General features: G+C 45.7%; 1 protein-coding gene across 1 annotated transcript in view; it reads right to left on the bottom strand.

The window, feature by feature from the left end:
* Window positions 1-16,245, bottom strand: part of CCDC175 (coiled-coil domain containing 175) — a 50,438-nt gene that overhangs the window by 1,255 nt on the left and 32,938 nt on the right. Inside the window, exons 10-11 of the mRNA XM_032224399.1 lie at window positions 13,202-13,312; window positions 8,682-8,753 (exon numbers count right to left, since the gene is read on the bottom strand). Coding sequence (XP_032080290.1) covers window positions 8,682-8,753; window positions 13,202-13,312 — 183 coding nt within the window. The remainder of the gene's footprint in view (window positions 1-8,681; window positions 8,754-13,201; window positions 13,313-16,245) is intronic.

The raw sequence follows: 16,245 nt of genomic DNA, 5'->3' as shown, positions 1-16,245 counted from the left end.
TTGTTCAGGCATATTCAGGAGCCTAGCAAACAATTTGAAATGAAGACAGGCATCAGAAGGGGAGCAAAGCGTACTTCTCATATGGCTATTCCTGAGAAAGTAGAGCTCTTCACTGATTCAAATGGAAGATAATTTTGTCTCTTCATTCCCTAAACTATTTTCATTCAACTTAAGGGTCGAGCAGACTTGCACTGCATGCCAAGGAATGTATATGTCTGTCAATTAGGGATGGTTTCATTTATATTACTGCAAATGTAATATTCTGGCTAGGAGACATTCAAATAGCAAAACACAGAACAGGAAGTGAGTGGATCAACCAATCAGCTCACAGGACATGCACCTCCACACTTTGGGGGTTGGGTGGTGTGCGCATCAGGCCATCTGCGGCCATCTGCAACCTATGCTTACTCATCAACTCATTCACAGTGTAGGTATGAGGTGACCCTTACATGCAGTTGCAAGCAACTCTAAATCAAATTTTAGGTTTTTTTATATCAGAAATCAAACATACCAAATGCTGCAAACTAGCATTACAGATAAAGTACAGAGGGGGATACAGCTATAATCTTGTCTACCTCTCCCTTTGTTCCAAATGTTTTTTAAATGTTAGGATCTATTTTTTCCCCTGTTCATTGGCTTATACATTAAGTCCTTTGATTACTCTCCACAGGATCCAAAATCAATCCTGACCCTTCCCTGAAATCCTTTCTTGTGTGTTACACTGATAAATGTGATTCTAACCTTTCATCCACAGGTTTTTTTCAACCCTGCATAAACACAAGGTACTCTCTACAGACAAAGGGGTGGGGGTGGGGATTTCCTAGTACCATTCAGTGAGCAACACTGAAATGAGAGAGGATACAAGACTCCATTTTATGAATGAAAGAGCTCCAAAATGCCACATCTGTAGAAAATCTATATATATTACAGTGTGATTTGGTGTCAGTACCCTAATAGGTATTATACCTCCTTTTTTAACTTGTTATAGGATTTTTTCATAGTTTCAAGGGTTTGCCTTGACTCGCTCAGAAATAGTTCATTGGCTTCCAGTAAATTTTCATATAAGGCAGTAATTTTTTCAAGTTCAATCTGAAGCATTTCTCTAGTAGCAAAGGGGAAAAAAATTCATAATTACTGAATAAATGAAAAGAGACAGTGACATCATGTTAACAATAGGTCAATAGTGAGCAAAACGTTTTCATTATTCTTTTCGCAGGGAAGAAAGAAGTGTATTAGAAATGCTATCAGAATGGTACACACACTCCACCTTGCCTTAAGCTCATGGAGCAGAAATTCAGATGTTGTATTATGCCATTCGCCCATGTATGGGATTTTATATGATTTTTGCAGTGTATGTCTTGAATAATAGTAGTACAGGTAGTCCTCGATTTACAACAGTTCATTTAGTGACCATTCAAAGTTACAACAGCGCTGACAAAGTGACTTATGACCCTTTTTCACACTTACAACTTGTGTAGCATCATCATGATCATGTGATCAAAATCCAGATGCTTGGCAACTGACTCATACTTATGACCGTTGCTGTGTCCCCCTTTTGCGACTTTTTGACAATAAAATCAATGGGGGAGCCAGATTCACTTAACGGTGTTATTAGCTTAACAACTGCAGCGATTCATTTAACAACTTTGGCAACAAATGTCGTAAAATGGGGCAAAACTCACTTAACAAATGTCTCACTTAACAACATAAATTTTGAGCTCAACTGTGATTGTAAGTCAAGAAAGACCGTTGGTTACCTGAACGGTCGTTCTCGGAGCACTGCGAGGAGAGTCCAATGCTGGGTTAACACAGCCTATCTGCCCTTGGACTGAGTGACATTTTTTAGTTGACCACGCCTCCCTTTGCCTCTGCATGCTCAGTTCGAAAACAAAGGATACCGTCCTGTAATCAGTTACAGTCAATACAGTCACATCGTTTACAAGAAATAAACACCCCGGGCGGGTTTGGACTCTCCTTGCAGTGCCCTGAGAACGACCGTTCAGGTAAGCCAACAGTCTGTCTCCAGTGCACTGCTCGGAGAGTCCAATGCTGGGACATGCCCAAGCTATTGAGTCCCAGGGTGGGGAAGCGCCGGAGCCTCTGGCATTTCAGCCACTCTTTGTAATACTCTTCTGCCAAAAGAGGCTTCGGCTGAGGCAAAGGTGTCAATCTTAGAGTTTTTGATGAAGGCCGTGGGGGAAGCCCATGTGGCCGCTCTACAAATGTCAAGGATAGAAGCCTGGGTTGCCCAGGCCACAGACGCTGCTGCGCTCCTAGTGGAGTGTGCGGTGATCCGCCTCGGAGCCGTCTTGCCCTGGTGTTCATATGCCAGCTTAATGCAAGCGCGCAGCCAACGACCCACTGTGTGAGAAGAGGCCTTGTGGCCAAGGGACGCAGGGAGGAAGGAGACAAAGAACGCCTCTGAACGGCGGAAGTCTTTTTTCCTCTTTACATACGTGCGCACGGCTCGTCTCACGTCCAACTTGTGCCACTCACGCTCCTTAGGGCGAGAAGGATGGGGACAGAAATTGGGCAAAATAATCTCTTGAGTCCTGTGAAACAGAGAGTTAATTTTTGGAGTAAAGCCTCAGAATTACTCTGTCCGGATGAACTACGCCCATATTCTTCCTGACAGAAAGGGCTGCCAGCTCGGATACCCTGCGAGCGGATGTAATGGCCACCAGGAAGGCCGTTTTGATGGTGAGGTGGCGCAGACTGGTCTTTCTCAAAAGCTCAAATGGGGCTTTTGCCAGAGCCTTAAGCACAAATGGAAGGTCCCATGATGGATACCTGTGAACAGCTGGGGGGCTGATGTTCGCAGCTCCCTTGAGAAAGCTCTTGATCTGAGGATGCTGACTCAGAGAGCGAGAGGAGCCCCTAGCCAGGATAGTGGACAGCGCCGCAACCTGACGTCCAAGGGTGCTGACCGCAAGTCCTTTATCTAGACCCTCCTGCAAAAGGTCTAGGGTCTGAGGGATCGAGGCTGATGAGGCCTCTATGTCTTTAGTCTTGCACCACTGTGAGAATGCGGCCCAGGTGGCATCGTAGATTCTAGTAGTAGAAGGCCTCCTGGACGCTTGGATTGTTCGAATTACCTGGTCAGAGAACTTCTGCTTCCTCAGGAGCTTCCCCTCAAGTGCCAAACGGCTAGCTGTAGCCACTGGGGCTCCGGATGGATGACGCCCACCTGCCCAGAGCTTCCGCCTCGAGCATGAGGGCCTTTGATCGAGTGCCCCCTTGTCGGTTTATATGTGCTTTGGCCGCCACATTGTCTGTCATTAACAGTACATGAGCCCCTTTTACTAGAGCGGAGAACCTTCTCAGTGCGAAGCGAGCTGCCCTCAGTTCCAGCCAATTGATGCTGTGGGATGCATGCAGGTAGGCTGAGGGAGATTTGGTCCCGAGGGATTCTCCACAGTCTCTGAACTGAGAGACTGACCAGGTCTGCGTACCAGGGCCTTCTGGGCCAGCAGGGAGCCACCAGGATGAGGTCTGCCCTTTCGGCCAGGAGTTTGTTCACCACCTGAGGAATGAGCGGAAGTGGAGGGAAGGCATACAGTAGTCCCTGAGGTCACATTTGTTCCCTCCACCTGGGGCGAGTGGTAGCGACTGAAGAGGCGTGGGAGATGTGTGTTGTTGTGTGTGGCAAACAGGTCTACTTGCGGTTTGCTGAATCTCCTCACAATCTGCTGGAACAGGTCCGGGTGCAGGCGCCACTCCGAGTGGTTGATGCATTGGCGACTTAGCCAGTCTGCTTCCTGGTTGCTTACGCCGGAGATGTGATCTGCACTGAGAGAAGCCAGATGACGTTCCGCCCACCTGCCCAGAGCTTCCGCCTCGAGCATGAGGGCCTTTGATCGAGTGCCCCCTTGTCGGTTTATATGTGCTTTGGCCGCCACATTGTCTGTCATTAACAGTACATGAGCCCCTTTTACTAGAGCGGAGAACCTTCTCAGTGCGAAGCGAGCTGCCCTCAGTTCCAGCCAATTGATGCTGTGGGCAGCCTCCCTCTGAGTCCATCGGCCTTGGGCTAGGTGACCCTGCCAGTGGGCGCCCCACCCCAGGAGACTGGCGTCCGTGGTGACAACTAGTCTTCCCGGCTCCTTGAACAAGCAGCCCTTCTTGACTGCCTTGGACCTCCACCATGCCAGAGACCGGATCACCTTTCGCGGGAGCTGAACCCGCCTGTGTGAGTTGCTGGCCTTGGCCCTCTGCATGGGTAAGAGGAACCACTGCAGCTCCCTGGCGTGGAGACGAGCCCAGGGAACCACCCTCAGGCACGATATCCTTATCCCCAGGAGCTGGGACAGCTGGATGATTGGTACCGACCTGGCAAGGCTGCAGTGTTTCACTCTGCGTCTCAGGTTGGACAGCTGGTCTGGAGAAAGAAATACCTGGCAGGAGGTGGAGTTGGTGACTGCACCCAGGTGCTGTATACAGGTGGACGGCCGGAACTGGCTCTTCTCCATGTTGACAGAGAAGCCATGGTGCTGCAGGGTCTGCACAGTTAGAGAAACATCGCGGTGTGCCTGCTTGGTGGTGAGAGAATGAATATATGTCGTCCAAATAACATTCCAGACGAACCAGATGACTGCGGAGATGGGCCGCTAGCACTGCCAGAATCTTGGTAAATGTTCTGGGCACAGATGATAGCCCAAAGGGAAGTGCCCTGTATTGGAAAAGCTTCCCTTCCGAGCAGAACCTCAGGAACCACCTGTGGGCCACCTGGATGGGGACATGCAGGTAGGCCTCTTTGAGATCTATTGATGTCAATAAGTCCCCCTCCCTCACAGTCCAGGATGGAGTGAAGTGATTGCATCTTGAACCTCTTGTAAGCCAAATGCTGATTTAGACTTTGAGGTCCAAGATGGCTCTCCACCCCCCTGAACTCTTGGGCACAAGGAAGAGGATAGAATAGAAGCCCTTCCCCTGCTGATCCCTGGGGACTGGCTCTATCGCCTCTATCTCTAGGAGATGGCGGATTTCTGCTCTCATGCGCTCCCTCTTCTCTGGGTTCCTGGGGGTAGGACAGCGAAGAGACTTTCTCTGGGGAAAGGTTAGAAAGTCCAGGACAAGGCCCCTTCAAATGGTGTTGAGGACCCATTTGTCTGATGTTATCTCCTCCCACCTGTCGGCGTACAGCTGTAGTCGACCCCCGATGGGGGGATCCCTGTGACCGTCACTTTCCTTTACGAGAGAGACGGGAGCTACCACTGTTGTCTCCGCCTCCTCGGAATGGTCTCCGAAAGGAAGACTGGGGTTGGTTGGCACGGGCACCGAAGGATCTGTCTTGGTGCCTATCCCCCCCCTGCCTGAAAGGGTCTCTGGTAGGAAGAAGGGTGAGAGGATTGCCCTGTTTCCTGACTCCTGTAAGGTCTCTTACGAAAGGACCCCGCCCCTTTCCGGTCACCCCTTTTAAGGGTTGCAGGAAGGATCTTGCGTTTGTCTTTGGTTTCGGTGACAAACTTGTCCAGGGCCTCTCCAAACAGAAGGCCTCCCTTAAATGGGGCCGAAGCCAGCTTCCATTCGGCTTTCATTTCTAAGCCATGGGAGGCGGCGTGAAGTGATATTGGAGGCGAGGGCCCTGAATAAGAATTTAGCTGCTGTCAAGGTGGCATCCGCCGAGTACTCGACAACGGTAATAATTTTGGTTAACTCATGGCGCCATCTAGACTTCCTGGGTGGTGGCCTAGACCTGAGCTGGCGTAGCCAGAATAAGGTGGCCCTGATAAAGAAAGAGGCAGAGGTGGATGCCTTAATGGCCCAGGCAGACGCCATGTGTGTTTTCTGACCCGCCTTTTCTGACCTTTTATCTTCTGCCTTAGTCCCTCTAGGAGCTCAGCTGGCAGGTTTGAGTTGGAAGTTAGAGACACAACTGGGGCGTCTACTTCAGGGAAATTCAGGATATCCTCCATTCTCCCTTCCAGGGCATACAGTGTCCTGTCCCTCCCCCCACTGGGGTTGGTCAGCGTGCCTGGCTGTAGCCACTGGCGCTGCACGGCGTCCATAAAGAGGTCAGGCACAGGGATAACCTCAGGTGTTTCTACTGTCTCTTTGAATAGGCCAAGCTTGTGATCCTTGGATGTAGAAACCTGAGCAGCCTCAGGCCTGGAAGTGGGCCTAACTCTGTAGCCGTCATGGCTTTGTGTAAGATTGATTTGAATAAGGACGGCTTAAACAGGCCAGTGAAGGCTGGTTTGTCAGGGGTAATGTTTTCGTCTTCAGAAAGCACGAAATTTTCCCCTTCCTCCTGTTCAGAACTTGAAAGCCCAGAGTGAGATGGGCTGGAAGATGCAGAGGAGGATACAAGCTCTTTGGAGGTGGAGGCCTTAGGCCTACGCTTTTCTTTTGGGGCCTTGCTCTTGCGGGAGCCCCTGCGTTTAATGCCCTCAGCTATCCCTTGGGAAAAGGCTAAGGAAATTACCTCCCTCATCTCATCAGAAAGAGCAGGGCCTTTAGCCCTCTTCAGTTTCTGCTTGCTGGGCCTGCGATGGCTAGACCTGCCTGAGCTGGATTCACCCTTTTCACACTGGGAATCCTGAATAGAATCACGTTCCTCTCCAATGGAGGAGCTAGGGGAGTCGGGGTACCCCCAAGAAGCTTCTGGAGACGGATCCCTGGACCTGTAATCATCCCCAGACAAGAATTCACTGTCCCCAGGGGATTGGGCTTCACGATCAGGGGAAGCTGACTCCCTGCTGCGATGGTTCGGGCTAGGTTCTGGCTGATGGGGCCTAGAAACCTCCCTGGGATCCACTGTGGCTCCTGGTGAAGACCTTTCGTTGGAGCCCTTGTGCCCTTTGCCTTTTTTCACAGAGGGATCCAGCTTGCTGGGCTAGCTGGAGGGCCCTGCCTGTTCCCCTAAGGCCTCCTTGCATTCCTCTGCCATTTCAGGTCACCCACGGGGCCTGGAAGATAGCCGGAGCTGGGATAGGCACGCGCTGGCCGAGGAGGCTCAAATGCGCGCGCAGAATCTTCAGGAGGGAAGGGCCGCCTGGGGGTCGGATTCCTTCCTCCCACCGCCCTCGGTTCCCCGAGACTTAGCTTTGTAATCAGGAGGGAGAGACTAGCTGGCTCCCCAGGCTAATCTCCAGCCTCCCTGCGGCGTTCTGCGGTCGCTGAGGGCTGGCTGAGGCTCCGCTGAGGCTGTCTGGGCTCTCCGCTTCTCCTTCTTTCACCAAAGGTAAGGCTGGAGGGAATCAGTTCTCCACACGAGCCACACGTTCTCTTCTCCTCAACGCGCTCTGAAGCGATCCAAAATGGCGGCGGCTGCGCACGCAGCCTCCTCCCGCTCCTTTTTGCCTGACAGCCTGAAAAGCACGCGAAGGTTCCAACCGTCGCTGCTGTTGCCGGGCAGAATCGAGCAGCCGAATGGCACCTAGCTAGAAGGCCTGCAGGCTCCCAAACCTCCGTTTGAGGGAATTTTCCTCTGGTGCTCAGTTGGGGCAGGTCTGCCACCTCCCCTGCTGCTCCTGCCACTCGCCAGCCTCCGCTGGGCGAGGGGTTACAGTTCCCCTGAAGCGCTTGCGACCAGCAGCTTCAGGGAAGCCCGGGTGCCATCTTAAAGCGACACAAACCTCAAAGGCATCAATTTAGCCAATTCTTGCAACAGATATAATTTTCTCTAATATGAGAAGCCAAACGTGGTGCAAAGTGGGAAACTTTCCAGCCTATCTGACCTTAGACTGGAGCTCTCCCAAAACAGTCCCAACGGGCAGACTGAGTTTTTGAACTGAGCATGCAGAGGCAAAGGGAGGCGTGGTCAACTAAAAAACGTCACTCAGTCCAAGGGCAGATAGGCTGTGTTAACCCAGCATTGGACTCTCCGAGCAGTGCACTGGAGAACTACCTACACTTTCACTGTACACTGTAAACAAAGTGGTGTTTAACAATGTAAAATTAATTGTATGTTCATAACTAAATCTACACCTTCACTTCCATTCATCAACTCTATTCTACATGATCTGACCATTTTCACTGAGTTCTATGCACTTTACCTGCTTCTCTTAGTTTTACAAACTTTATTTGTATTTTCTTTCATTCTCTTTACACTATACTCCTCTAACACACCAAGTCACTATTTTCATATGTCATGGTCATCAACAGACAGACCCACAATATTAGTCTCCACCATGTATTATGACTTCAGTCAATCAAGACATTTGCCCCAAATAGGCTCATGCTGCTGCAGGCAAGCCAGGATCTCTAGTTCAGAGCTATCTTGCAAATTATCTTGCCTACATTCTGCCACACTTGGATGTGTAGGCATTGTGCTGACATGGCTCAGGATTCCCTCCATTTAAATATAGATCCGTTTCTGTTTTTGATAAACTCTGTCTCTCATATTATTGTTTGGATAAACTCAGTTTTGCAGAAGCCATTTTTGAAGTGCACAATTGGAAACAAAACAGGCTCAATTTACTTCATGTTCTACTTGGCAGTTCATTATTTTTTAACAAGGAAGGTTGCTTAGTGATTTTTCTGATCCTTAGCTGCCCAAAGCTTTCAGAAGACAGAGAGCATACAAATAAAGTAAGTAGGTAAGTACATATATACATATATAAATAGCATTTATTTGGCAATATGTGGGGAATTGCAAATGTATGCTTTTTTTTTACCATACTAGCAATTGACCCCAATTTTACTTGTTAATTCATAACGATTTTCACACAATATTGTACCTTTTATCACTTTCTTTTTTCAATGTTTCTTCTAAAATTGCCAGTTCTCTTGCATAAGCTTTATGTGTGGAGCTGAAACAAGAAGTATATTTTTTAAGTTTTACAATATAGCGTGATCCAAGGCATTATAAAGTGGTATTAACACTTCACGTGACTTGATTCAGACAGACTATGTCACTATGGTATAGCTCATCTCCTGTTCATATCAATCTCTCTAATTGTAACAAAGAAAGCTAGATTCTCACAAATCTTTGTAGCTCAGGTTTAGGAGGTGAAAAAAGGCTTAGGTTACAAAATCTTAGGAACTGGACATTTAGCCCATTTTTTTCCAATGAGCATGTTAAGGAAGTTCTCCTTGATCCTGAGAGACTGTGGGAAGGAGGATGGGGGAGGAACTCAATTTATATGAGAAGAAGCAACCCAGCCAGATATGGTGGTTATGAGAATAATTTGAAAAATAAGCATAGAGTTAATTTAGGAAGTGAAGGTTAACTATGTTTTTGTTTTTGAAAAATGTACCTCAATTCCAACTTTATGTTTTCGCATATTTAAGAGGTAGAAAGATCAAAAATATCTGTTAAGCCCTGTACCTAGCAAACCAAAGAAGCAAGAACCATGCATAATTGTGAAAGGCATCCAATGCTAGTCAGGGATTAAAAACATAATTTTAAAAACTTTAACTTCCGAGACAAACTTACAGTGAGTCAGTTTAGTCAGAATATTTTTCAAATTCTTCTCATAACCACCATATCTTTAACTTAGCATTTAAATCCTAGGACCTATCGTATTTTGTGGAGTATAAGACGGACCTTTTTCCCTCAAAAAAGAGGCTGAAAATCTGGGTACTTCTTATACACTGAATACAGCATTTTTTGCCTCCCAACCCCCCCTTCACCAAAATGGCCGTGCAGAGACTGTAGGAGGCTTTCAGAGAGCTCCTGGGGCTAGGGAGGGTAGAAATAAGTGAAAAACAGGCCGAAAATGACCTCCATTTTTTCATAGGACATCACGTTTCCTGACAATTTAGGTAACTATGTTAAATAAGGCAATACCTCAAAATAAATGGAAATAGACTTATAAAATTAAAGTTTTATTACAATATTTTCATGAAAATCCTTTTTTGAACTGAAATGAGCTCACCTACACACACTAACCTTGATTCTTCTTCCTTGTGAGGCTCCTCTTGATGCATTTACGCTTGTGAGTAGCATCTGGAATGTCTCTCTGAAGCATCCAACAGTAGTCTGCCATCATTGTAATGCGCCATTTTCCCTGGTATCTCCTTTCCATCTCTTTAATGTCTTGGTGGAATCATTCACCTTGTTCCTCACTCACAGCTCCCAAATTTTCAGGAAAGTAGTCAAGGTGGGACTGGAGGAAATGCACTTTCAAACTCATCAGGCAACCTAAAGCTTGAAATACTTTCAGCATTCTTCCGACAATCTTTTTGTAGTGAGGATCTTTGTTATTGCCTAAAAATTTCTGTACGACTTCTTTAAATGCAATCCACCCTTCTTTTTGAGGATCCGTCATGGTATTGACAAACTCTTGATCAACTATAAGCCTTCTAATGTCTGGTCTGACGAACACACCTTCCTTCAATTTTGCCTCCGACAGGCATGGAAACTTGGTGATCAAGTATTTGAAGCATTCTCCATCTCTTGGAAGTGATTTTACGAATTGCTTCATCAATCCCAATTTTATGTGGAAAGGTGGTAGAAGAAATTTATGGGAAGGTACCAAAGTTTTTTGGAGGACATTTTTTTCATCGACTGTTAGCACCTTCGGCTGCCAACTCTTTTTGATCCAGTGATTTTGTCGGTTTCGACTGTCCCATAGACACAGAAAACAAGGGTATTTGGTATACCCAGCTTGTTGCCCAAGCAGCATGCACAAGACCTTCAAGTCCCTACACACTTGCCAACCATGGTCTTCATATTTAAGTTTACGAAGAACCAATTCCAAGTTCTCGTAGGTTTCCTTCAAGTGTACGGAATGACCAACAGGTATGGAAGCGTAAAAACCATTGTGGAGTAAAACTGCTGTGAGACTTCTTTTTGAAGAATCTATAAAAAGACGCCATTGTTCTGAATCATATTGGATTTTAAATTGACCCATCAGACCTTCGACATCGATGCAATAAACCAACTTGTCTTCCTGGGCGAAGTAAGGAACGAACTCCTTTTCACAATGTCTAAACCATGAAGATGACAATCCTGGCAACAATAAATTCCTGCTTTTCAGCCTTGATCCGAGTAACTCAGCGGTATCTTTGGGAAGATTCAAGTCTCTTACCAAATCATTCATCTCCTCCTGAGAAAACAATTTTGGTCTTGTATCATCTTCAAAGTCAGAACTTGTTTCATCATCTGGTTCAGGTATGACTTCACCTTCATCGGAGCTAGGTATCTCTTCCAAGGTAGCAGGGGGCTTGGGTACTGGTATATCTGTGCCATGGGGGATGGGACGAATTGCTGAGTGAAGATTGGGGTATGAAATGGAATGCTTCCATTTGGAATTAAACCTTTTCATATCGCATTAACAAAAGTAACAGTCATCACTATGGTTCTTTTGCTCTCGCCATACCATAGGAATCCCATAATGTTAAGATTTTTTCTTACCCTTGAACCAGTTTCGGAGGTCCTCAACACACCATTTGCACACTTTATGAGATGCCCAAACTTTATCTTGATCTCCAATTTTAAGTCCAAAGTATGCAAAGTATATCTTTTTCACAAATATTCTGCTGTTGCTTCAACACTGTATATTCACCACAGATGAAACAGAAACTGTCTAGCGAATTAATACACTTTTGCAGAGCCATAACATAAGGTTAAAGAATGACGAGCTAACATGAATTGCGATGAAAAAGTGTGAACAGCTTGGAACCAAGAACCTGATGATGATTCGTGCACAAGTGTGGCATGCAGGAGAGATCAGCTCTGTGTCTGTACACGAGGCATCACAGTGCTGGCCATGCCCCCTGCACTGACCAGAGATGCTGTTATCTGCCCTGTATCTCCCTCCCACTGGATTCTTCAGGAAAGATTAATCCCTTCTACCATTAGAAGCACAGACTTAAAACTTGCTTAGCTTATGTATATATTGCTGACCATCAGATTTACAGTGCTATATTTTTTCTACATAACTCAGACAAACCCTTTAAGGTTTTTTGGCATTTTATATCTTAAATGCACTTATGTGTATTAATTAATAGTAATCTGGACTTTAAATTTGGTTAAAAACCCATAATATAAAAGAAATACCAAAAATAAAAAAAATGATAAATTTGAAGACACTTTTGCACGCTGTGGCAAATCATGACGTTTAGGAGTTTTTTCAATATTTTATTTGTTTTCAGCACACCAAAATACATGGAAATTAGATGAAAATAATCAAACAGCTTTTTAGTCGCAGACCTATGAAATGGTTCTGTTTTTGTGAAAAATGGACCATTTTTTGCTCGTTTTTTGGGGGGGGGCATTCCCTAGGATCACTTTGCAAGCCTCTTAAAGGCTATTAATGCCTTTTTTCGGGGGGAACCAGGGCCGTTTTTGGGAGGTTTGCAGAGTGCAAAACCTTTTTTTTTTAAAATTGCCTCTTCAAAACCTTGGTGCATCTTATACTCCAAAAAATATAGTAGGTGTTACTAAGAAAAGTGCTGAAGAGCTGCTTGAGAGACATAGGAGCAATAGATAGCCCACCTCTGATTTAGAATAATCAGGAAATATACGTTTTATTCTTCATATACATATACTGTCTGCCTAATTTGTCAGCTATCTGACTAAAGTCCTTCATGGTAAATGCAACTGTTCATTAACTGGTAGCAATGAGATATCCAAAGTTGGATCCTTAGATAGATGGATAGCAATAGCAATAGCAATAGCAGTAGACTTATATACTGCTTCATAGGGCTTTCAGCCCTCTCTAAGCGGTTTACAGAGAGTCAGCATATTGCCCCCAACAATCCGGGTCCTCATTTTACCCACCTCGGAAGGATGGAAGGCTGAGTCAACCCTGAGCCGGTGAGATTTGAACCGCTGAACTGCTGATCTAGCAGTAGCCTGCAGTGCTGCATTTAACCACTGCGCCACCTCGGCTCTTAGATAGAATGTAGAATATCTTTCTTTTTCAATAAAAATGTTGAAATCTCATTTTATCTGCAGCAATATATAATGATGCAATATGTGTGATATAATACAGTGTTGTTTTGCATTTTTCATACTTACAACCAACCAGCAATTTTTTTTTTTAAAGCAATTAAGAATCAAATGTATATTTCCTGATTTCAAGTAAAAGAAGAATGTATATTTTATCTGGAACCCCTTGCACACAATCTTGTAAACTGAACATTTATTTCACCTACATGAAACTAAATTATACTTTTGCCTGAACTTTCATCTAGTTTTATAACAACTTGGTTTGCAAATCTTTACCCTTAGTTACAGTATATCAGTTCTTGTTACAGTGTTACAAAATCACTTTTCAGCAAGATATTTTGTAAATATGAAATAACTTACTCATATATATCCTGCATGTCATCCATCTCCTCCTGTGCACTTTTTGTTTCTATCACACGCTTTGCCACATAGTCAAGCTTTTCTGTGAGCCAATTGGATAACTTTTCAAATCTGTTTGAAAAAGTGAGACAATTAAATATTTATATAACACAAAAACACATATATAATTTTTTAAATGTTTACATTTTATTAAACAAATGGCTAGCCAATCATGAAAATGTACTTTTCTAGGGTAGCTTTCTGATGTATAGATAAAAACTGAGATTAAGAAAATAATTATTCCAATAAAAATATTTAAAATCTGAGAGAACAGAGGCTAATTTGTTCATATAATAGGAACAGGTAAAAGGAAGGGTTTTTCTCATTTTTTTATTAACTAATTACAAAATGACAAGGCCACAGGGTACAGAATGTCAAAATCATGATTTTCTATTATACTTGTTCAGGTAGCCTAGCATAGATTTCCATGAAGGATCCTTTTTCCAATTCATAGAATGTTTTCAAGTACATACCGTATTTTTTTTTGAATATAAGACGCACAGGAGTATAAGACGCACCAAGGTTTTGAAGAGGCAAATAAAAAAAAAATTTTTTTTTGCACTCTGTAACCCTCCCAAAAATGGGCCGTTTTTCACAAAAACAGGACTTTTTTTAAAAGGGCATGGATAGCCTTTAGGAGGTTTGTAAGTGCTCCTGGGGGCCTGGGGGTGCAAAACTGAGCAAAAAAATAAACCATTTTTGCTCATTTCTGTCCTCCTTAGCCCCAGGAGCTTTCTGAAAGCCTTCGTAAGGCTATGCATGGTCATTTTGGTGAAGGGGCTGGGGTTTCGGGAGGCAACAAATGCTGTATTCAGTGTATAAGACGCACCCAGATTTTCAACCTCTTTTTTGAGGGGAAAAGGTGTGTCTTATACTCCGAAAAATACGGTATTATTACATGGAAGGACTCAGATGAAATCATTTAGCAGTTGTACTACCAGTTCCTACTGGAGACAGTTATTGTTGTTCGGACTCAACAACTCTGCCTTCAGGGCCATCTTTAACTAACAGTTTGATTAACAAAATTCAACAGTTAGAACACATTAACTTGGAATTACCAGTAGCCCATTTTGAAAAAAAATATTATGGAGAACAGAGTTTTCTTCTGGGAATCAATTTCCATGTAAAAACTATTTAAACGGTAAAGATTGCCCATAATCACATGGGATAATCCAAGTAGCTTCTAAATTACTATATGAAAGTAGCTTGCCACTGGCTTCCTCCAGGATGTCCTTTGGCATTCCAATTTAGCTTACAGACCTGGAATTTCTTGAATATCCTATCAAATATTAACCAGGTTTGATTCTTAGCTTTTTGGAATCAGCCAACATTAACAAGATACTGTCGCTGGTTGAATGTTAAGTATAGTTAGCAATGAGAACAGAACTTACCATATTTTTCAGACTATAAGACGCTCTGAAGTATAAGACACACCTAGATTTTGGGGAAGAAACAAGAAAAAAAATCTGCCTCTGCCTCCCAGCACTTTGCCTCCTTGCAGCAAACAGCAAACAGTGTGGTCATCTTCAGCACAGCCTAATTTAACATGAGCAGCTGATTGGCGGTTGGATCAGCCTCTTGGAATATCTCCTATCAGCTGTTCCAGGCTGGGAGATCGCCGGTGCCTATCCCCGCTGCCTGGAATGGGCTGAAAATGGGATGGGCAGAGCCCAAAAATGGAACTCATGGAAGTGTGTCTTATACTCCGAAAAATATGGTATATACAGTTCCAAAGTACTTTACAGCATTCTCTGGGTGGTTCATGTCAGCATATCGCTCCCAACAATCTGGGTCTCATTTTACTGACCTTGATAGGAAGGAATGCTGAGTCAACTTTGAGCTGGTCGGAGGAGGGCCTTCTCTGTGGCTGCCCCGGCCCTTTGGAACGAGCTCCCCCGTGGAGATTCGGACCCTCTCCACCCTGTTGTCGCTAAATGCCAGGTCTGTGGTACATAAAGCTCCTCTCGTCCGGGACTTAATTTTAGACGAGAGGGCAGACCTGGCATGTATTACTGAAACCTGGCTGGGCCCAGAGGGAGGAGTCCCCCTTGTAGAGCTGTGCCCAGAAGGATTTCAGGTGCTGCACCAGCCGAGAGCCCAGGGAAGGGGTGGGGGTGTGGCCGTCGTTATCCGGGAGTCGTTAGTTCCTCGTAGGGTCCCTGCTCCGGAGCTTGTCGGGTGTGAGTCTCTGCTGATAAAGTTGGACCTCAAGGGTCAAGTGGGTTTGCTGTTAACGTACCTGCCTCCCAACAGCGTTGCAGCAGCCCTCCCCTCGCTCCTCGAGTCGGTAGCCGAGCTGGCAATTGAGTTCCCTAGGTTGATGATCCTGGGGGACTTTAATTTGCCGTCGCTCGGTGAAAACTCTGATGGGGCGCAGGAGTTCATGGCTTCCATGACAGCCATGGGCTTGACCCAAGTAATTCGGGGCCCAACCCATTCGGCGGGTCACATGCTCGACCTCGTATTCCTCTCGGAGCAGTGGATCTGTGACCTTGGTCTGAGGGGTAACGATATCATACCCCTGTCGTGGTCAGACCACTGCCTACTGAGGCTCGACTTCCGGAGGCCAAACCCCCACTGTAGGGAGGAGGAACCGACCAGGTGGTTCCGCCCCAGGCGACTTATGGAACCATTAAGGTTCCAGACGGAGCTTGGGGTTATTCCTGATACTTTCGCCCACAGTCCGGTAGAGACTCTGGTTGCTGCTTGGCACTCGGCAGCATCGGAGGCCCTCGACCGGATTGCGCCACTACGGCCCCTCCGAGGCGGCGGATCCCGGAGACCTCCTTGGTTCACCGAGGAACTCCGGGAGATGAAGCGCCGGAGGAGATGCCTAGAGCACCGATGGAGGTCCGATAAGTCCGAATCGAACCGAGCAATGGTAACCACCTGCACCAAGGAATACACCAGGGCTCTTAGGGCAGCGAAAAGATCTCACATAGCCACCTTGGTTGCGTCCGCTGAGTCCCGCCCAGCCGCCCTGTTTAGGATAACCCGCTCCCTAT

The sequence above is a fragment of the Thamnophis elegans genome, chromosome 1 (assembly GCF_009769535.1).
Source record: "Thamnophis elegans isolate rThaEle1 chromosome 1, rThaEle1.pri, whole genome shotgun sequence".
NCBI lineage: Eukaryota > Metazoa > Chordata > Lepidosauria > Squamata > Colubridae > Thamnophis > Thamnophis elegans.
The sequence above is the reverse complement of the archived record's forward strand: the minus strand, read 5'-3'. Positions and strand labels throughout refer to the sequence as shown.